The sequence below is a fragment of the Cervus canadensis genome, chromosome 12 (assembly GCF_019320065.1).
Source record: "Cervus canadensis isolate Bull #8, Minnesota chromosome 12, ASM1932006v1, whole genome shotgun sequence".
NCBI classification, from domain to species: Eukaryota; Metazoa; Chordata; class Mammalia; order Artiodactyla; family Cervidae; genus Cervus; species Cervus canadensis.
In genome coordinates, this window is record NC_057397.1 from 462,873 (window position 1) to 485,803 (window position 22,931).

Sequence of the window (22,931 nt, forward strand, 5' to 3'; positions counted from 1 at the left end):
TGCCCCCCGCACCTGTCCATCCGGGAGAAGACTGGCAGTGCTGCGCAGCACCTCTGCCCCCCGGTCTGGGCTGGACGGGGTGGATTCAGCCGAGGGCCACAGAACGTGGAGGTGAGGGGCAAATGCAGGCACCATTCAGCAGAGGAGTCCAAACCAGTTCAAGACAGAACATTTAATGTGAAGCAAGAAGAATGCAGAATGCAGATAGGAGGCCGTGCCTGGGATGGCAATGGGAATCTAGGGAGAGGGGAAAGAGGCAAAGAAGCGGGTGCAAGGCCGAGACTGGCAGAATTTTCTGAGCCAAGGAGAGTTATCTGCATTTGCTTTTCACCAAGCAGCTCCAGATTCGGGCTGGAGAAGGTAGTCTGGAGGCTTCTGGGACTAAAATCATGCAGCCAGAAGGCTGCTGATTATCTCAAAAACAGTGTATGCCTTACTCTTCCAACATCCGTGCCACTATTTCACTTGCTATTCTTTAAGTCTATACTTTTTACTTAAATAGAAGTGCAAATGTTAGTCACTCAGTTGTGTCTGACCCTCTGCGACCCCATGGAGGCCAGGCTCCTCTGTCTATGGGATTCTCCACGCAAGAATACTGGAGTGGGTTGCCATTCCCTTTTCCAGGGGATCTTTCCTGACCCAGGGATCAAACCTGGGATCTCCAGCATTGCAGGCAGATTCTTTCACTGAGCCACCAGGGAAGCCTTTACTTAAGTAAGTTAAAAGTAAACTTTAAGTTATGTCCGTATCCTCTGAGAGGCAGGCAGTCCCGGGAACTGCTTAAAAGCACAGAGTAGGGAGCAGACTGCCTGGGTTTGCATGCTGGCTCCACCATCCACTTGGCGCTCTGGGCCTCGATTTTCTCACTCTGAGTTCAGCAAGGATGATCCTGGCTGCTACCTGGTGGGGCCCATGTGAGGAGCAAAGTGGGCTCTATCTAGATGGGGCACAACACTCTCACCACATCTGAAGAGTACTGCTCACCACATCCTCCGTCTGCTCGTTCCGCTCCCTGGTCCCCTGTAAATGGGGCCAGGAGCACAGTTTAAACGGCAGGACTAATCCATCGGGGAAAGCTGAGACAAGGCTCCATGTGAGTCTCTGGTTTCCCTCCTCCTCGGCACAGGGGGCAGAGCAGCCTCTCTCTGCCCTGGCCTCTGCACCGCTGTCACTGCGGAGCTGAGCCCTCAGCAGACATGGGACGGGAGGGGGAAGTAGAGCTCTGCTGTGTTCAGCGGCGGACACGTGGGAGCTAAGTTTATTACTGCAGCACATCCTTGCCTGTCCTAGCTGACACACCACGCAAAGTGACTAAGGATCAGGGCCTGGCGTTTAGTGCCCACACTATACAACACTGGTTGTCACCACTATTTGTAGACAAAAAATTAACCACAAAAATAATGAAAACTTTGCCTGCCTGAAAGCTTGGAGGATAAGACCAGATCTATCTTGATTTAAAAGAGATGCTCAGAAGCAAAATGTTAGGGACATCCTAAAGCATGGGGCATGAGCAGAGACTCCCCTGCTCCATGCTCAGCCCTCTGCTCTGGCAAATGAACCCCCTCTCAACAAATGCCAATTCCACCCACATGGGGTCACTAAGAGTCGGACACGACTGAGTGACTTCCCTTTCCCTTTTCACTTTCATGCACTGGAGAAGGAAATGGCAACCTACTCCAGTGTTCTTGCCTGGAGAATCCCAGGGACTGGGGAGCCTGGTGGGCTGCCGTCTATGGGGTCGCACAGACTCGGCCACAACTGAAGTGACTTAGCAGCAGCAGCCATCCTCCTTCTTCTTTTCCTCCTTTTCCTTCCTTCTCTTGTAGACCCACAGCTCTAAAAACCTGTCGTTTTCAGCATCAAAATGCTGTTCTGTGAATCTCTTTCAAGTTAACACTTGACAGCCACATAACCACAAACACACACATTCAAATTAAAAGTGTTATTCACTGCACGTAGCATTCACAAGAAGGAAACCAATACTGTTTCAAATGCATTCTTTGAAATTCTTATCTAAAACACTTTTAATGTAAATCTTGGGTAAAAAAAAAGAAAAGCACGTTAAATTGGGCCAGAGGCCATCAGGATCTCTATACACTGGATATATTTAAGACACGGTACGCCTGTACTGAGTGTATAATTCAAATCCTACGCAGAGAATTTAGTTATACAGTGAAGTACTGGGGAGCCTGTGGAAGTGGATTCTGCAGTTTTATTTGTCTGATCATGGAGAGCTAACAAGCTTTACAAGAAAGTGTGCAAAATGTATGAGTAGCACAATGTTTAAAAAAACCAAAACTTACTCGGTTGGCCAGAAAGTTCGTTTGAGGTTTTCTCTAACACCTTATCCGAACAAACTTTCTGGCCAACCCAATATCTGGCATCAAAACCTGACCTGACCTGAATGCACTTGGTGGTTAGGTTGGAGTTGAACTGAGGCGGGACTCCTCATTTATCCTACTTCATGTAACTGTTCACCCGAGGAGCCACCAGGGGGCATTACACAACACTGCATATAGCAGAGGCACCCTGCCGGCTCTTCTGGAATCTGCAAAAAGTCTGCATCTGGGAAAACATCCAGCCCCAAGAGTTCCGGGTAAGAGCCCGTGGAGCTCTCTCTCTCTCTCACACACACACACACAAATGTGTGTATAAATTATCAGTATCTCTGTGTATAAATCTGTGAAACACTTTCAAAGGACAGACTATATTACTATTCCCAGAAGTTAGAATTATGTAATGATCTTTATCTTCTTATTTAGAATCTCCCATATTTCCCTCATTTTTATAGTAAACACACATAACTTTTTAATAGAAAGCAAAAAGAAAACCTCCCCCCTTTCACCCACCCTCCCCCATACGGACAGCTCTCATGTCATGAAATGTCCCACAATACTAGTCAGTGGTGAGGCATGTCAGGACGTGAGGGGAAGTCTGGCAGATCAAAAGCTTAAATCTTCCAATTATGGATTACTATTTTGCAAAATGATTTTTGCAAATGATTTTTTTTTTTTTTTTTTTGGTCATGCCACATAGCATGTGGGATGTTAGTTCCCCAACCAGGGATCAAACCTGTGGCACTTGCAGTGAAAGGGTGGAGTTCAAACCACTGAACCGCAAGGCAATTCCCCAAATGATGAGGTTTCAAAAATGTATTATCCTGGGACTTCCCTGGCAGTCCAGTGGTTAAGACTCTGTGCTTCCAACACAGGGGGCATGGGTTGGATCCCTGGTTGGGAACTAAGATTCTGTACGCTGTGTGGCATGGCCGAAAACAAAATAAAATAAAAATTTAAAAACATATAATTCAGAGCACCCAGGGGCTACCAATTACATTGAGGATACCCAGGCTTTCAGTGCTTTTCCACATTTTAAAAAACTTGAGAAATAATCCATTTGCTGCGAGTCTAGATGCAATCTGCACATTTCCAACTATTCTCATTTGAAGGGGAAGAAAAGAAGGAAAATTAAAAATTAAAAAAATCCTTAATCCAAACCATAATGCCCTGCAGTCAGAGATTGCAAACAGGAAATGCTACGCAGCTGGAGAAACCTCTGCTTGCTTCAGTAGCTCTGAAGCAATAACTGCCCTCTAACTGATAAAAGAGGCTTGGGCTCTTATGCAAGCTCCAGAACCGTCCAGAGGCACAGACAGTCCTGGCTGGACTGGAATCCTCCTGGGCACCTCCGACAATTTCAAAAGAGCTTCTCCATTTATTTCTATAACTGCTGCTGCATCGGGGCTCTTGGGATACGGTTTAAATGGTTTGCCTCTGCCCACTGAGAATCTATTTCAATCCACCAATTACTCCTTTCCTGTCCCATTTTTGTGGTTTTGTAATTAAATGGATGCAGGGCTCTGCTGACTCCTTCGCTTCTTTGTCAGGATCAGAGGATGATGGCCTGACGCTGGGTATAAGCACACCCAGTGTGGTTTAGCATGTGATGACGTTACAGAAAAAAAGAAAAAGGCACACAAAAAGACTGAACCTAATTCTGGTACTGTATACTCAATCAAATGAAAAGTAAAAAAAATCTAGGAACAGCTAAAAACTCAAGAGCACCCAGTTTTTCTTCTTTTTTTCCTTACAAGGAAGCGTTAGTTATTAATACATTAGCTGAAGGGCATTTGAAGTAGAAAGGAATCGAATGTGTAAAGACACGGAAGCAAGGAACAGCCAAAGTTCCAGTAACAACAAAATAATTTGCTGTGTCCGGAGCTGACTTAGATTAGGAAAGTTTTGTTTTTTTTCTTTTTCTGTTACTTCCTCTTCATTTTATTCTTTTTAAAAAGCTATTTATTTTTAATTGGAGGATGCTTGCTTTCCTATGTTGTTTTGGCTTCTGCCATACATCAACATGAATCAAGTTGTGTGTGTCCCTTTTGGAAGGCATCGGAAGGATGAGTTCAGAGAGACTGAAGTCTTTGAATATTTCTAATAATTTTAAAAAACTGCTACTATCTACAAAGCAGGCTATGAACCAAACCTACAAAAGATACTTCGCAGAAAAGCTCATGCACTTAAAACCTCACCACAAAGGTATTAAAAACGTCAGCAAAACAGATTATAACCTCGGTTCTCTGGCCTCTCATCACTAGGGGGCAGCACTCCCGAGACACAGTCAAACATGATGAAGGGATTCACTTCTGGGAGGACATAGCCAATCACTTCACCTTGTGAGAACAGTGACCACATAGAGGTCTTTAACTAGAGGAAAAACTCGAACGACACAATCTGGTTTAGACGATTTATAAGAATCAAAAGCAAGTAGGAAGTGGTCTATAGGAACAGCAGAGAGGTTAGAATTTGGTTTCTGGTCTGGGCATTTGTTTTATTCTGAAATTAATGTTATACAATGAGAGCTATATTATTGAAGATTTTCTCCAAGAGTAGCTGTATTATTAAAGACTTTCCCCAACTTTCTCTCCCTAACATCTGTTCATTTACATTTTTATTAACCTTATTAAATTGAAGAAAAATTATAGGCTCACAAAAAGTTGCAAAAAGGCCATTTTCCTTTAAGAAAGTCCACGATGAAACAGTAGAAATGCTTGATTTTTACTACACACCAACCCTTGAGTATATCTTTTTAATATTGTTTGATGAAACAGGATGCATAGGATGTAAAGAACTCCCAAGGTGCACCAAAATATGATGGCCATCTTGAGAAATGCAGTTTCTCAAGTTGCTAGTTGAACTAGCTGGTTTTGTCAGTTTTCTAGTGGAATACCACTTTTTTCCCATAAAAGAGTGACTGATGAACTGTGGTATTGAAACCTGGGTATTTGGCAAACATTTTTTATAATCAATTACTCATCACTACAAGGTAAACAAGTGGCAGCATTTGTTGCTAATGATAAAACTTGCAGAGAAAAGCTAAAATTTTTGAAAGACTCTGCCACCATGGACTTGACACTTTCTAGATCCTGAAAGTTATATGGTGTCCAATTCATATTGCTTCTAACTTTTTTAAGGAATCATAAGCTTGTTTTGATATAGTATCAAAGAAAAATACTGATAATTACCTGCAAAGGGTCTTAAAGTACTTTTCTTTGTAATTTTTTTGTCTTCTTCAACTAAAAAACATATCACAGCAAAGGAATTAATAATTAAAAAAATGCCTCAGTTTTAAATTCTAAGATAGTAAACAGGGATAGGAATATTCCACATAAACACAAACTCTTGGGTGGCCTCAATCATTTTTAACATTAGGATCCTAACACCCAAAAGTTTTAGAACTGCTAGCTAAGACTCTTCCAGTATAATATATATATAATTCACTAATGAGGGAAGGCCTTCCCTGGTGGCTCAGATGATAAAGAATCACCTGCAGTGCGGGAGACCTGGGTTTGATCCCTGGGTTGGGAAGATCCCCCAGAGGAGGGCATGGCAACCCACTCCAGTATTTCTGCCTGGAAAATCCCATGGACAGAGCAGCCTGGCGGGCTACTGTCCATGGGGTCGCAAAGAGTCGGCCACGACTGAGCGGCTAAGCAGAAGCACAATGAGGGACACCAGAGGGAGAAGTAGAGAGAGTGTCGATACTCTGCAAGCTGAAGAGAAAGGAGTTGGGTGGCAGCTGGTGCAGGTTCCCGTCATGGCGTCAGATGGGCCGTTAGCGCCCACAGTCTATTGCGCTCACGCGCAGTCAGTCGCGTCCTATTCTTCGCAACCCCACGGACTATAGCCCGCCAGGCTCCTCTGTCCGTGGGGTTCTCCAGACAAGAATACTGCCGTTTCCTCCTCCAGGCCCACAGTCTACAGAGGCAGTGTTACCACTTTGATAATTCACGGAGGCAGCACTGTTGAATCCATGTGTGGGATCCTTAGGGAATTTAAGCTTAAATCCTAATTCCACTACTTTCCCGGCATGTTATTTTCTGAAGACTTGATGCACTTATCTGTAAAGCGGGATATGACCACCACTCTTGCCATTACACAGGGAGCTGCCATGAAGATCAAGTGGTGGTGTAGTCAGTCAGGTCCGACTCTTGTGACCCCATGGACTGCAGCCCGCCAGGCTCCTCTGTCCAGGGGGTTCTCCAGGCAAGAATATTGGAGTGGGTTGCCATTTCCTTCTCCAGAGGATCTTCCCAACCCAGGGATTGAACCCTGGTCTCGTGCATTGCAGGCAGATTCTTCACCAACTGAGCTACAAGGGAAACTCAAGAGAGACGATATAAACAATAGTAACAAACAATAGTAATAAAAGCACGTAAGCGTTCAGTGAATTCCATCTGTCAGGTATCAGGCTTGGTGATTTGCCTCCAGAATCTCAATGGAGTCTCATTACTATCAAGACACAATTTAGATACCATCATTTCTTTTTACAGATAAGGAAACTAGCATTAGCAAAAAGTTAAGTAACCTGCCTTAGGCTAGAAAGCTGGGTTCTGGGACTCCAGGTCAGATTGTGACCAAAACCTATGTTCTTCCCATTGCTTAACACGGCACAGCCTCTCCCATCCTGTATTAAGAGGTAAGAGACCTTTTTATAAAAACCCTTTTCAAGAATTCCTCGGCGGTCCAGGGGTTGGGACTTGGCGCTTGCTTGATCACTGCTGCTTGATCTCTGGTTGGCGAGCTGAGATCCTGAAAGCCATGAGGCACAGTGAAACACAAACAAACAAACAGAACAAGCTCCTACGTGGGGGGTGTGGGGGGCAAGACGAAGCTACTCAAACCTGGCTTGGGGCGTGATCGGTACAAGGTCACAGGACCATCAGCTGCAATTGCCATCTACTCTGCAGTCCTCAGACTTCTGTTAGCTCAAAGGGAGAAGCTGGCTAATAAAAGCCAGCCTCAGCCCATGTGACGCTGACACCAACATCTGTGATTTTCACATAACATCTCACTTGATCATTCTACCTTCCACAATCACCGCAAGTATGGAGAAACAAAAATTTAAACGGTGACTCAGACAGTCACCAGCCCTTAGTGAGCTGCTGTTTTTCAGAACCAACCCTACAGAAACTCCCAAACACGATACGCTTGTCATACAGACTGCTTAAAGTCATATCTAGATTCAGTTTGTTAAAAGCAGAATGCTAGCCCTGACCCTAAAATCTACCCTTTCCCCCCATAAAAACAACTGTTTAAATATAAATTATGGAAATACCCATTAAAAGCAATCTCCTAATTAGAAAATAACATTTTCCAGGGTTGACCATAGACCCCAGCGCAAAAGACATTTGGGTATTTGCTGGTTGAACTAAGGATACAATTTAGAAGTCTAAAAAATGCCAACAGATCTTTCATCTTACTTTCTACATGATCCATTATTGCTTAAGTTTTCCCGCTTTCATAACTAGCCTAAGTGAGTAAGATTTCCAGCAATCTCCTGAGAAAAACAGGTTCCCGGGGTGCTCCCTCCAAACTCATGATGGGACTGAAGGTGCTGCAACCAACCCCTCCCTCCCCGAGAGGCTAGGCTTCCCCTGCTTCCCCTGCTCTGGGGCGAGGCCCCGTCCATCCTCCGGGTTCCCTCTTCCCTTTCCTCTAAGACAGAAAAAGGGAAGCAGAAGCTGCTGGCTCCTGTCAGGCTGTACAAACTCCCGGTTTTTGAATACTGACTTTATTCAATCAGAATAGTGTTCCCCTAGTAACTGGCTATGGCACACACTGATCCTTCTATCTGCTCCCTCAGTGGAAATGCCACCACCTTCTCCATCTGTTTTTTATTTGGCAGCATGGCAAGGCGTGAAGGATCTCAGTTCCCCAACCAGAGACTGAGACCAGGCCACGGCACTGAAAGCCCAGAATCCTAATCACCAAGCTACCAGGGGGGCTTCTTTTGTGGCTCAGCTGGTAAGAATCCGCCTGCAACGCGAGAGACCTGGGTTCTAATCCCAGGGTTGGAAAGATCCCCTGGAGAAGGGAAAGGCTACCCACTCCAGTATTATGGCCTGGAGAATTCCATGGACTATATAGTCCACGGGGTCGCAAAGAGTCAGACACGACTGAACGACTTTTACTTTTCTTTCAAGCTACCAAGGAGCTCCCTGCCACCACCTTCTTGTTTGGGAAAATGACTTTGTTTCATTTCAAATTAACCGAATGAAACCTTCCAGCAATTTCTTTTGATTTGTTTCTTAGACTTAGGAAGGAGGAGGCCTGCAGCTTGGGGTACGTTTAGGGAAAGAAGACGCCCAGAGCAGGTGGTGTGGAAAGGCTGGGAAGGACCATGGATGCAGAGCCGGCACGCGGGGTTCACGTCTGCTTACTGACAGCACGCCTGGACAAGGCGCTGGCATGACGCGCCTCCGGTTCCTCACCTGGACACAAGGCATAATCACCACCACTGTGTCGTTCACTGAGAAATCCACAGGAAGCCCACTGCTGGGCTCCTCAGAGTGCCCACAACGTGTCAGTGGTGGGATTCCCCGGTGCTGCAGTGGTTCAGAACCGCCTGCCAATGCAGGGGCCAGGGGTTTGATCCCTGGTTTGGGAAGATCCCACTCGCTGCAGGGCAGCGAAGCCTGTGTGCCAAAACTACTGAGCCAGCAAGTCGCAATTACTGAAGTCCATACGCAGCAATGAAGACCTAGTGCAGCCAACACAGAAAATGCACAGATCTTAAAAAAGAAAATAAATATGTATATATGTATATATACACACACGCGCACACACACACACACACACACACATATATATCAGTTGTTTCTGCACAAAGGTAAGCAAACAAAGATGATGACTGAATGGCAACTGATGGCATTGAATCCACACAGGAATCTCTTCGCTGAAGGCACCTACAGGACAGGGAAGTATGGAGATGAACTGGCCCAGGAAATGTGGACGTGATGGCTACTGACTTAAACCAAACATATTTTGTCTCCTGGAAACTAAAGGTTAGCAAGATATTCCTGTGAAAACACCCATCTCGGGGAAAACAGAACTTCCTCCCGAGGCTGGAGCCTTTTACCAGTTATGACCAAAGGGAAATGTCAGAGTCTTGTTTCACTTCCTTTCTTCCCATCACAGCACCTTTGGGCAATGACACCTGCAAAAAGGCAGGCAATGCCCCGAGGAAGAAGAAATGGGAGGCCCTATCTGAATAGGAGAGATTTAAATGATCTCAGAATTACGAAATATCATGGGTTTGTCAAATAAACTCCAAAGTGTGGGAACACAAAGGCCCTATAATCAAAATTATCCTTTTTCCAGTTTCTGAAGTATTTCTATTTCCAGTATTTCTATTTTCAACCTTTATTTTATGATTAGTTGTCACTGTATAAGAATAATTCAGTGGCATGAAACTACCAATTAAAATTAAGTTGTCAGGATGACAGACACATACATATATTCATCTAGTGGGACAGGAAAAAGAAGAATTTGATTGGTCAAATTATCCAGTTAATTTACTATAGAAAGGTTGTCTTTATTTTACAATAGAGTATAATCATCTGTAAGGTAGCCATTTGTACCAAGTAGATTTGCGACAAGAGTCTCACGTAAGACCACAGAGGTCTGTTTGATATGAGTGAATAACTCAGGATCAAGGCATTTTAAGCTTGAGTTCTGGGTCTTGAAAGGAGGCAAAGATACAATGCTGAGAGACTGGGGAGATGAAGAGGAGGAAACAGCTCCTCTGTTTCAAAAAGGAGCCAACAAAATTATGATATAGTTTTCCTTTGGCATCTTTCAACCTCCCACTGCCCCACCTCTTGGGACTTAGGAATAGAGGCCTGATGAAATTAATTCATACACAGCTGTGGTGGTTGTGCTAGACAGAATGCAGTGTGAGGGTGAGGGAGGGTGGTGTGCACAACGTGGGGACAGCCAGACAACACTGCCTGGCAGGTGGGTCTCCCACCCACACGCTCTGGGCTTCCCTGATGGCTCAGGGGTAAAGAATCTGCCTGGAACACAGGAGGCACAGGTTCAATACCTGGGGAACAGACGATCCAATGGAGAAAGAAATGGCAACCCACTCCAGTGTTCTTGCCTGGGAAACCCCATGGACAGAGGAGCCTGGCCGGCTATAGTCCACGGGGTTGCAAAGAGCTGGACATGACTTGATGTCTAAACAACAAATCTCATACTCATGTCTGCTCCTAGGTCAGCTCCAGTGTCTTAGATTTTTAGGAATTCTTCTTGTCATCATCTACTTCTGAAAGCACAGATTCCCCAAACCTTAAAATCTTTTTTCTTGGGAGGGTGTTAAAAGGATATGGGGAGTTGGGAGAAGTTAATTATTTGAAAATCAGGGGCTGAAATGCATGATGGTCTTCACACAAGTAAACCGTGACATGTATGTTTGACACAGAAATAATCACCATTCTTTCAACAAATTAAAAAGCCAAAGTCACTAATGCTTGTCTAAACAAACACAAAAGCAAACAATGGGGGAATGTGGAAGAGAGTTCAGGTTAACCAGTTTCTCTACCCTGCTATAATAAGTGGGACCAGTGGTACAAATTCCTTAAATGTGACTCCATATCAAGGACTAAAAAAGCTTTTTATTTTTATTTTTTTGACCCCAGGATCAAGGGTTGGGGAGAGGATTATTACTTTGTTTAATTTATGATCTTACTTACTTTGATAGGGCTGCAATTTTTAAAAGTTACTTGTGAAATGGCTTACCAGATTTTTCAGCAGTGTGGACAGTTCCTTTGTGAGTGTAGAAAACTTGACAAAAGCGGTGCCAAGATCTGGGTTGTCTCGACTTAAAAAATTACTCCCAAATTTATCAAGAACTTGTGCATAGTTTTCTTCATTTTGGACATGTTCTGAAAAGAAGAAGAAAGAGGAGTCTGAGCTGTTATGTGCCACAATGACAAGTTCCTCTGAACACTGACTGATCACCAGACAGTCTCAAAAAGAAAGCAAAGAAACTGGATCCATTCTTTCCTGAACATATCTAGAAGGTGGTTGGCAGCATGCTAAGTGTCCCATTCTGTCAAAGGCAGTTTCCTCTCTTTGCTATCAGAGCATTGAGTTTACTTATACCCCAATTAATCCACAGATGCACCATAGGTTGAAGGGTTAAATTACCATCCCATTTTCAAGCAATTAAGAAAATATGATCATCAGGAAACAAGTCAGACCTCATGTTTCTTTCTCATACCCCAGATGCAGTCCCCTGGCCTCTACCTTTAAAAATACAACAAAAATCTGACAACGTCTCACCACTCCCATGACTACCAACTTTATCCAACACCATCCATCATTTCTTGCCTCCATCACTACAACCCTTCCTGCAAAAGCTCCTTGTTACCGCCTCTGGTCTGTTCCCAGCATGGCACCCAGTGTGATCCTGGGGAGTTGTGTGTCTGACCCGTGAGTCTCGTGACAGACACTGTCCCTCCCCATGTTCCGAGTCCTTGCAGGCTTACGGAAAGGGGTACTGCACATCCCCACACCCTGAAGTAACCCGGCACCGACCAAGGACATGTGAGCACAGGAGGTACCATTTCAGTTCCCTGGGCTCAGCTCTGCACGCCTCTTTCCCGGTGCTGGAGTACAGGGAAGCATGAGCTTATATGGAGGTCCACAGCAGATACAATGGTAATTATAAAAAGAATAAATGAACACAAAACTGTCTATCAAAACCATACCTTTAAAGGCTTAATTCAAACGACAGCTCTTTCTCTTTAAAGCCTCCCCTTACTTGGCAATGATTTTTCCTTGCCCATAATGCTCTGCCTACTGCAGTATTTTCCACCACATCACATCATATTCGCCTAAGTACTGCTCTTTCCCTGCCCCCCCGACCACGAGAGGCAGGGCTTCCCGGTGGCTCACCTCTGCATTCGCACCCAACACACACCGCTCACGTGTCAGGGAGCTCAGCTTACGAAGCTAGGGCTCAGTAAAGAGGTGTTGACTTGGATTTGTCGATTACCCTTTCAGGAATTTAAGAAGCATTCACTCCTTAAGTCTCCTGGGTTGTTCACTAATTGAACACTAAATAATTTAAAAATATTTCACTCTCAAACACACCCTCAATAACTGCCTGGGAGCAACAGTGTAAGCCTGGACTGGTGGATGCCCCAGAAAGAAGTCAAACTACGACGAAGGGAACGAGCATCACAGCATCCAGTGAAATGAAACGAGGCCCAAGCAGCTTCGAATTGTCACATTAGAAATGCATGATGCCTAGGGTGGATGTCAGCATTTCGGGTTGAGATATTAAAAAAGATAAAATGCAGCTCTAGTTACTGCCCGCAAAGCTGCTCTGAGAGACACAAAAGAAAGGCTACATCAGCTGCAGACAGGAGGCACACGCCTGGCCTCCTTCGTAAGCTGGAGCCACCCCAGTACCGTTTGTCTGAGGCCAAGGGCCTCACCACGCCCTTGAGAAGCCCACTCTGCCTGACATCCTCTCCTGCTCTGGAGGTCAGCAAAAAAGGGGTTCAGATACCTGTTCAAATGCTTTCACAGGAAGGGTCTCAGAAGTAAAACCTAAGGGGCAAGCTTTAAGTGGCAGGCTTTGTGTCTGCTCGAAATTATAACATGTTTCAAAGGATGCACTGACATCTTTAGATTATAGGATACCCAGGTACCACCAGCCAGTTAAGACAAACTATTTCAGCATGCTTCTTCTCTCCCCCACACACTACCCAGTTCCAACCTCTTCCTCCCCTTCCTCGCCACAGCCATTATCCTGAATCTGGACTTCATGGAGGGGTTAGGAAGTTTTATGAGAAGCTCTCAGTTTATGAGGGATGACAGAGTCACCAAAAAATAACATGGACTTGGACAAGGCAGAGAGCGAGGTCACAGGAAGCTGGCTGAGAACCTTTTCTGACCCAAATGCTTTTCACAATATTGTATTTAACCCACACCAGAACTCTGGGAAGAATTACGCTTATCAGGTAGGTGAAATAAAAACGTGATGAGAGAGGCAGAAGGTAAGACTGGATAAGTTTAGGCAAGATCATGGGTCCTGTATGTTTAGCCCACAAATGAATCACTTTAGTCGTGTATGACTTTTTGTGATCCCATGGACTGCAGCATGCCAGGCTTCCCTGTCCATTACCAACTCCCGGAGCTTGCTCAAACTCATGTCCATTGAGTCAGTGAGGCCACAAATGAATGCTAAGTTGCTTCAGTGTCCAACTCTTTGTGACTCTATGGACTATAGCCCGCCAGGCTCCCCTGTCCATGGGATTCTCCAGGCAAGAATACTGGAATAGGTTGCCTACCCGCCTCCAGGGGTTCTTCCCAACCCAGGGATCGAACCTGTCTTACGTCTTCTGCATTGGCAGGCAGGTTCTTTACCACTAGTGCCACCTGGGAAGTCCCACATTTATAATCTATACACATGTATATGAAACTTTACACATCTGAAAATAGAACAGCTAATTTAGTGAGCTAAATCTTAGAATACTACTACTAATTCTACTGAGGGTTTCAGTGATGGGAGTTAAATATAAGGTGCTTAGAACAGTGCCTGGCAAGCTGGCACATGCCCCTAAATTATCAGCCATTACTACCTCTAGACCCATGATCAATTACAGTATCGAGATGTGTTTCATATCAAATAACATAGGAATGTATGTCTCCCATGTTTCAAGTATTTTTTAAATATACTGCATTATAAAGCCAACAGCGACAATTCACCCGAAAGATTATATAACCACACACATCCCTTTGTACAAAATTAAGGGTTTACCAAGCAGGCTTTCAACAGGCACAGAGGGCAAGGAGGCAGGATCCTGGTGGAGGCAGAGGGGAGGGACAGATTACAGAGTACAGTAAGCAATTTGAAAGGAATGTAAACTCAGGGGTTTAGGGAAGAAGAGGGAAATGAAGGCCTTGGGCTAGGGGAGCACCGTGTAGGCATGGGTGGGACTCGGGATGCAGAGAATTGGTACAGGATATCTCAGAGAGTAGGACGGCCTGTTTTAAGAACTTTACTCAAGTGCCAGATGACTTTTGGAAGTTGGTAAAGTAGGGGTTGGGGTTGGAACTTCCCTGGTGGTCCAGTGGCTAAGACTCCTGAGTTCCTGATGCATGGGACCCAGGTTCAATCCCTAGTCGGGGAACTAGATCCCACATGCCACAACTAAGACCCGGCCCAGTCAAACAAATAAATATTAAAAGTAGAGGCTGGGAGAAACAGGTAAAGACAGAGATGGAATAAAAGGAAAGAAAAAAAAAAAATAAGGTTAGAGAGAAATCTGATCCATCTCTTATGGAGACCCATGTTTTTCTAGTATTTATAGGAGATTTCTGCCATTCAGGGTATAGTTGCAGAATATAAGACAGCAAGTGCTATGTTACTTCTTTCAGTTCTGATGAAAGAACAAAATAATGTACCTTTAACAACTGAACCAGAAAGGGCCACTTAGTCAGGATTTCAACACTTAGTCAGGTAAAGAACCTGCCTGCCAATGCAGGAGACACAGGAAAGGAGGGTTTGATCCCTGGGTCGGGAAGATCCCCTGGAGGAGGAAATACCAACTCACTCCAGTATTTTTGTCTGAAAAATCCCAAGGACAGAGGAGCTGTGGGCTACAGTCCATGGGAGGCAAAGAGCTGGACACGATTGTGCACAGTGCACACACACACATTTAACCACCACGGCAATATCTAGGTAGTGGTTTCCTACTCCACTGCTGAGCATGCCGGTCACCGCACTGAGCACCTTACATACATTCCTTCAATCACGCTTATTAACAAGCCTATGAGATAAGTACTGTTATCATCCTCATTGGGAAGATACTGAAAAAAAAAAAAAAAGCCCAAGGCCACACAACACATAAGCGAACTTAAATTAGGGCTTTTTAATCTCAGAGCTGTGAGACGCACTCAGGTTCAATTTTCAGGCCTATTAGTGATACTTCGTGATGCACTGACCCAGCAACTTCACCTTTTTCTAAACCTCATTCCCATGCTATGAAATGGAGGTAATGACGGTACTGACCTCACAGGAACCCTGCAGAGATGGAGTAAGATACTGAATGGTATACAACAGACTCGATACACTTCTACTATGACAAAGACAATAACAGCGGCGGGGACAAACAGCAGGCTGCCCGTCCTAGGCTGGGCGGCAGGGGCTTCCAACGATATTCTGAAACCGACGTCTGCACTCAAGAGTTTACACTCCCAGTGGCTGGCAGTAGTAGGTGCCTTGGGAATACATTAAATTCAGCATTCTTTAAAATACCTTGTATTTCTCCACTGAGGCCTTCCCTAGAATTTTCAGAAGCACAACAATGATTAAACAGGCCTTTCTCTGAGGGGCATCTGCCTGTCACCCTGTTAAGACTTCACCAACCTGGGAAACGTTCACAAACCCTCCCTGACTGGCCCGCCAAGCCCACCTCTGATTCTGTCACTGTCATTTAATAACGACACAGAGAATATTCTAAAACCTAAGACAGTTGTTTTACAGATAAGAAAAGGGAAACTCAGTGCTGAAGCCAGGTGAGGACCCAGCTTCGTTGGATTCCAGACCCCATCCTTTACCACGGACAGACTCAGGAAAGATGGTCACAGACATGGGAATATGAATAACTATGTGGAATCTATTACATGAAAGGCTGAATGAATATCAAGGAGAAAGGAGGAAAAGACGGACCTCCTGGCCCATGACAATAATATAATTATTATAGCAACAATAATAATTGTAACAATGAATGATAGCTAATTTTAAAAAGGTTTATTTATTATTTTTGCCTGTGCTGGGTCTTCATTGCTGCACATGAGAGGTCCATTGCAGTGGTTTCTCTTGTTGCAGAGCACAGGCTCAGCTGCTCCATGGCATGTAGGATCTTCCCTGGTCAGTAATCAAATCCGCGTCCCTTGTACCTGCAGGCGGATTCTTAACCACTAGACCACCAGGGAACTCCCCTTGTAGCTAAATTTTTTGATGACTCACTGTACCAGGAACTGTGCTAGATATTTTTCCTGAGAATTTAATGCTCACAAGAACATGCTAACATTACCCCCTTTCGTATATGCAGAAGTTGGTTTAGGGAGGTTAAACAAGTCACATCAGGTGACACAGCTAGTAAGTGGTGATGACACGTGCTGACTGCAGAGCCTGAGTTATTTTTGACTGACTGGGTGGCTTGCGAGATCTTAGTTCCCCAACTAGGGACCAAACCCAGGGTCACGGCAGTGAGAGCACTGAGTCCTAACCACTAGACCCCAGGGAAGTCCCCCGAGCCTTGTTAACCGACAGGCTTGGCTAAGTGTTGGGGAGCCCCTGATGTTGTTGTTCAGTTACTAAGTCTTGTCCGACTCTTTGCAACTGCAGGGACTACAGCATGCCAGGCTTCCCAGTCCTTCACCGTCTCCTGGAGTTTGCCCAAGTTCATGTCCACTGAGTCGGTGATGCCATCCAACCATCTCATCCTCTGCTGTCCCCTTTTCCTCTTGCCTTCAATCTTTCCTAGCATCTGGGTCTTTTCCAATGAGTCGGCAGCTGGAACCCCTAGATGCTTTCTAATCTGAGCCAGATGTCAAGCGATGGAGGGACTGGAAAATCGAGGTCTTAGTGCGACCTATGTGCAACCCTGGTCAGGTGACTAAGGCTCTTGGGGGCTTTAATTTCATCTAGAAAACAGGTCTAATGAAACCTACCCAGCCTACTCCCGGAGGCTGCCTACCAAGAGGTAAAAGATGTCATCACTGAAGTGAAAGCTCTTTGGGGGAAAACAACGGCAACAGTAACAACAAGAGAGGACGCTAGACAACCACAGAGGATTATCTCTATTTAATGAGTATCAGGTCTGGAAGGCACGCATCATAAATCCCTCCTAAAGAGCAGCCCCAACCTGGATCACCGCAATCTAACGCTCACAGAGGCATCATACCTGGTGGAGGGACACAATTCTGGGTGTTGCGGTGACCTGGGTGTGAACCTCCCTCTGGTCCTGCCTGGCTGTGTGTGATCCTGGAAAAGGCACCTAAGTTTTCTGGGTCTTGGCTTTGTATGTGAACTGTGGTGGATGATATCCAGAAAGTACATAGCAACTCTCCATAAAAATATCTTTACTTTTACTACTTCTATCCACCCTGAGATTGAGGGCTGAAGTTCTGATGTGATGGATGTTCAAAGAGAATCCAAATATGATGGCTTTTTTTGGAGGGCTCCAAGGTACACAAGAAGCCACCTGCAATGCAGGAGACCTGGGTTTGATTCCTGGGTCGGGAAGATCCCCTGGAGAAGCGAATGGTAACCCACTCTAGTATTCTTGCCTGGAGAATCCCATGGACAGAGGAGCCTGGCGGGCTACAGTTCACGGGGTTGCTACTGAGTGACTAACACAATAACAACAAAGGTACATAAGACAACTGTAGCCCAAACCCCAGGTCTTCCACTTTACCAGCTGTGGATCTGGGGCAATCTCTGTACCATCTCCGATGACTCTGCTTAGCTGCAGTAATACCTACCTAACAGAGTTAGTATGTACAGTGGATGAAGAGAGTCAATAATGTGCCTCTCTCTGCCTGGCTTACACTGGCTGTTTATGAAACATGGAGATCTTAGTTCCCCCAACTAGGGATCAAACCCAGGGTCATAGCAGTGAGAGCGCGGAGTCCTAACTACCAGACCCCAGGGAAGCCCCCCGAGCCTGTGCCCTTAACAGGCTCTAACTGGTTAGAGCCTAATTAATAGGCTTGGCTACGTGTTGGAGCCCCTGATGCTGTTGTGTTCAGTTACTAAGTCGCATCCGACTCTTTGCAGGGACTGCAGCATGCCAGGCTTCCCTGTCCTTCACTATCTCCTGGAGTTTGCCCCTTCCTCCCTGCAAAGCAAGACTCACTTCCTCAGTTTGCTGTATTCTCTCTTCTGGGGGCCTAGCTTCTCTTCCAAGATCTTTATGCAAGTTATCTTCTACGCCAAGAGTCCAGAGCAACTTGTGCTTATCAGTTTATCCTTATGATATTAGAAAAAATCTTCAGGAGGACAGTTTAAGTAGGGGTATTATCGTACTATGGTTATACAACCTAGCCCAAGTTCCCAGTGCACCAAACTCCATCACAGTTCCAGGCCCAGCCTGCCTCTTTCAAGATCAGATACAACTGTGCCCTCCCAAGCAAGCTTGTTATTCGCTCTCAATCTCCTGCAACACCCAGGCTCCTAGCCTTGTATAATCTGTTGTTATGCAACCAGTTCCCAGGGCTGAGTCTGACATACAAGTTAGTGCTCCGTGCCCATAGTGAATTCTCCTGGAACAAGCCTTCTTTCTTCCTTCAAAAGAAGACTCAGCATGGGCCATGTGCCAGGGGTGAAAAAACAATGAACTATAACTACAATAAAAAAAAAAAGGCCATGTAATACATGTCATAAATTATAGTGCTGGCATAGAGGGGGAAGCAATAAATTCTTTTATACTATACTACAGATACCTGGTAGCACAAATCATACTTGCACAAAATTAACTCCATTTGTTTTTAAAATTACAAAAATAATCCATATAGTACTATAGAGATGTACAAAGATAAAAATTATTATTTCTTTCCTCTTCTTCAATCATCTCCTTGAAACGGGCCAAGTTAATAATCTGTAAACTTTTTCTACACATAAAAAATATACACACACATATAGATTTTCTCCTCTTAGTTCACTTAAAAAAAAAAAGTGGTATTATGTAAGACTCCATGGCTTGCTTTTTCCCTACTGAATAAAGATTGAGAAATTCAATACAATTAAATCTAATTATTTTAATTGTGATAATCTACAATAAACCCTATCATAATTCATATCTATTATAAAAAGACTGTTTTGCTTAAGGGGTGGCAATTTTTTGTAATACTTGTCACGGATTTTTTTTCCCATTTGTCTTTTCACTTTTCAATGGTGCCTATGGCCATGAACCTTTGAAATTTCATGTAGTCAAATACACTCGTTTCTAAAAAATATTTATTTATGTCATTGCACCGGGTCTTCATTGCGGCATGTGGGATCTTTAGTTGAGGCATGCAAACTCTTAGCTGCAGCATGTGGGATCTAGTTCCCCGATCTGGGGACCCTGCATTGGGAGCCAGTCTTAGCCACTGGACCACCAGAGAAATCCCAAATATATCAGTCTTTACTCAAAAGACTTTAGAGTTTCCTGCCTTGCTTCTACTCCTTAACCCTTCTAATGTTCAGTATTTTTCTAAACATCTAAGTCTTTAATCCAGTGCAATGTTATTTGTTCATACAGCAGGAAGAAGAGTTTTAACATTATTTACAGTATGTCCTAAACCTTCTAGTATTTAATTCAGTTTTCTTTTTAATATTTAAACAGTCAATTCATCAGCAATGGATGCATTCGTACGGCACAAGGAAGAGTTCTAATTTTATTTCCTTTCCGTTGTGTGAAAAGATATTACTATTTAACATAGCCGGTTGTAGGTACCCATTCAGCATCTGATAAATGAACACACAGCAGAGCGTGGATGCAGCAGACTAGGCTTCATAAGAGATGGGAACTGAGCAGCAACCTAAAGGATATATAGTTAACAAGCTGATTCAGGGTAAAGTACGCTTCAGGTAAGAGGTGACAGCCTACTGCCAAGGCACCATCAAGTACCCAGGGGTTAAGAAGAGACTAACATGGGGCCATGGGTCTCTCCAGAGTTCACTGTCTCTGGTCTAGAACCAGGCATGCTAAATTTAAAAGCACCGCCTTCCACTCCCGTTCATTATCACACAGGCTCAGATCTCTTTTGCCACACCAATCCATGAAACCAGCAAACCTATCCTGTGACCCCGAAAACAACCTGCTTTAATTTCGTCACCACCATGTGATTGGGGAATGAGTTCTGGACTTAAGAGTCTGTATTTTCTGGGATACAACATCCACTTGATTCTGAGCAGTTATTTCACGTCCTGGGCCTCCGTTTCCCCATCTGCTCCCACCCCCTGCACTGGTTAAGATGAAAGGCAACATCCTTGGAGACAGAAAAGCCCTGTGTACATTTTGTTTTCTTGGTAAACTGCCTTTCTCCATGCCACTTTGAGTGAGTCATCCCTCTGCCTTTTCAAGGTCATTTCGAATTTGGATCTGTTCTTTCCAAGTTCTAGCCGAGCTTCTGCAGGAATCTGCCTGAGCTCCCGGGGTGTTATCTGGAAACGCAGCATGCAAACTCACTTTTCTGCAGCACTGACAGACCCATTAACTCACGGAGCCCGAGAAAAGATGCCCGCGGTGTTCCACCGGGCTATTACTCAGCATTTAAACAGCACTTGAGCATCACTCCATCATAGCAGAAGCAGAAATGTTCTGTCCTCTGGCTCCATTATTCAGGCTTCCTAATTGCCAGATCAAATACACATCACACCCTGCTTTGCTGATGGCTCCTGAGGCAATTTTAGATCTGGCCCCTGAAAAAGCTACAAAGGAGACGAGCAAATTCCTCTCCCACTCAAGTCTCCCGCAGCAGGAGTGCCCATCACCCAGCGGAGCCAAGTTTTCTCATAAAAAGATGTACTTTAAAAAATATGGCTTAAAAAAATACATGGTTTCACATTTCACTATAAACGTGCATCAAACACCCACACTGAGATACAAAGATTATTTAGGTCATTATGTCTGTGGCCTCGGGTGCATCTTGTGGCCTAGTGGTTGCCAGCTTTAGCTTCCTGGTTAATAAATTATGCGGAATTTCAGCTCTGTGCTCTGTGATGACCGAGAGGGATGGGATGGGGTGGGGGTGAGACGGAAGCTCCTGAGGGAAGGGATCTATGTATACTTCAGAGTTGACTCACGCTTTGTACAGCAGAGACTAACACATCACTGTAAAGAAATTATACTCCAATTAAATGAATAAAAATTTTAAAAGTTTTTAAAAATTCAGGAGAAAACCCATTATTGTCAGATTATAAAGAGATCTATGACTTCAGAATTTCAGAAGCACAGAGGAAATGTTAGCAGAGTCTAAAGGCAAAGCTCTTGCCCTCGACAAGGACCGAGTCCAGCGAGTTCAGGGGAGGACGTCAGCGCAAACACATGAAGGCGGTCGAGAGGGCTAGGCTGGGTTCCTCCACTGCTACTTCATTCACTTTTCGGCTGTGCTGGGTCTTCGCGGCTGCGCGGGCTTTCCTCCAGCTGTGGCGAGCCAGGGCTGCTCTCCAGCTGCGGTGTGCGGGCTTCTCACTGCCCTGGCTTCTCTTGTTGAGGAGCATGGGCTCTAGGACGCGTGGGCTTCAGCAGTTGCAGCTCCCAGGTTCAGCTGCTCCAAGGCATATAGGATCTTCCCGGATCAGGATCAAACCCGTGTCTCCTGCGCTGGCAGGTGGACTCTTTACCACTGAGCCAGCAGGGAAGCCCTGGACTCTGGTTTTGGTCACTGGGGAAAAGCATTCCTTACTGGCCCTCATGGCCTCCCCTTAGGGTAGGTACTGTGCATTCTAGGTGGCAAAAGAATCTTCATCTCACTTTACAACCACTCCCCTGGTGGTTCAGGTGATAAAGAATCGCCTGCAATGCAGGAGACCCGCGTTCGATGCCTGGGTTGGGAAGACCGTCTGAAGAAGGGAATGGCAACCCACTCCAGTATTCTTGCCTGGAGAATCCCATGGACAGAGGAGTCTGGTGGGCTACAGTCCACAGGATTGCAGAGAGTTAGACACGCCTGAGCAATTAACACTTTCAACTCATAAACAGACATGGTAGGAATCATCTTCTCTGTTTCATAGATAATAAAATGAGGTCCTGAGAAATGAAGGGATTTGCTAAGAAATGTGCAGTTATGGCTAGCCCGGGCATATCCCAGCTCTTCTGCACTGGGGCCATAGTTTCCACTTGTCACTGTGCCTGCATACAGCAAGACAGGTCTCTCCATCCCAGAATTCCTGGAACAGACATCACCCTGAGGGCAGACACGCAGGAAGAGGGCTGTAGAACTGCAGCTGGGCACCCCCTACCTGTGCTGTCGGGACTGAGAAGACACAAACCAGAATGAGCGTAGAAAGAAACATGGCTGAGTCGTGCTTTCTTCTGTCAGTTCATCTGAATTTTCTACAGCAAACATGCTAATCCACATTATACTTCCGTATGGGGGAAAAAAAATAAAATAGAAAATGTCACTTAAAAAAAAAAAAAAAGTCAGCTCCAGGCACTCCAAAGGAGCAGCCCCCTGCATTCTCCATGGAGAGAACGGGTATGTTAGACAAATTTTCTGAGACATGCAAGACCACCATTCTGCTGTCGGTGAATGCAAGCGATGAATGGCCTGCCCAAAGTCATCGTCCGACAGCTCCTGAGTGTTCTGTCTCATGGGGCTGATTGTCAGTGAAAGACACTTCAGGACCAACAGCAATTGCTTGATCTCCATACCCAAACAGAGGACCAGAAAAATCAACACGGAGTTATCTTTCCGGGCCAAAGACTCAACTGGAAAGTCCCTCCAGTCCTGGGAACAGACACTTGAGGATTCTTGTCCGCTCCCAAACCACATATGGCATTCAACACACGGAGGACTACTTTCTGGAGATTATCACAGGGCATGGCTGCCTTCCGATGGTGTATAACATGAAGA

General features: G+C 45.0%; 1 protein-coding gene across 2 annotated transcripts in view; it reads right to left on the reverse strand.

Moving 5' to 3' along the window:
* The window catches only part of ASAP1 (ArfGAP with SH3 domain, ankyrin repeat and PH domain 1), a 327,644-nt gene that overhangs the window by 96,999 nt on the left and 207,714 nt on the right, over window positions 1–22,931 (reverse strand). For both annotated transcript variants that reach the window (XM_043483127.1, XM_043483126.1), the window contains exon 5: window positions 11,085–11,230. In XM_043483127.1, coding sequence (XP_043339062.1) covers window positions 11,085–11,230 — 146 coding nt within the window. The remainder of the gene's footprint in view (window positions 1–11,084; window positions 11,231–22,931) is intronic.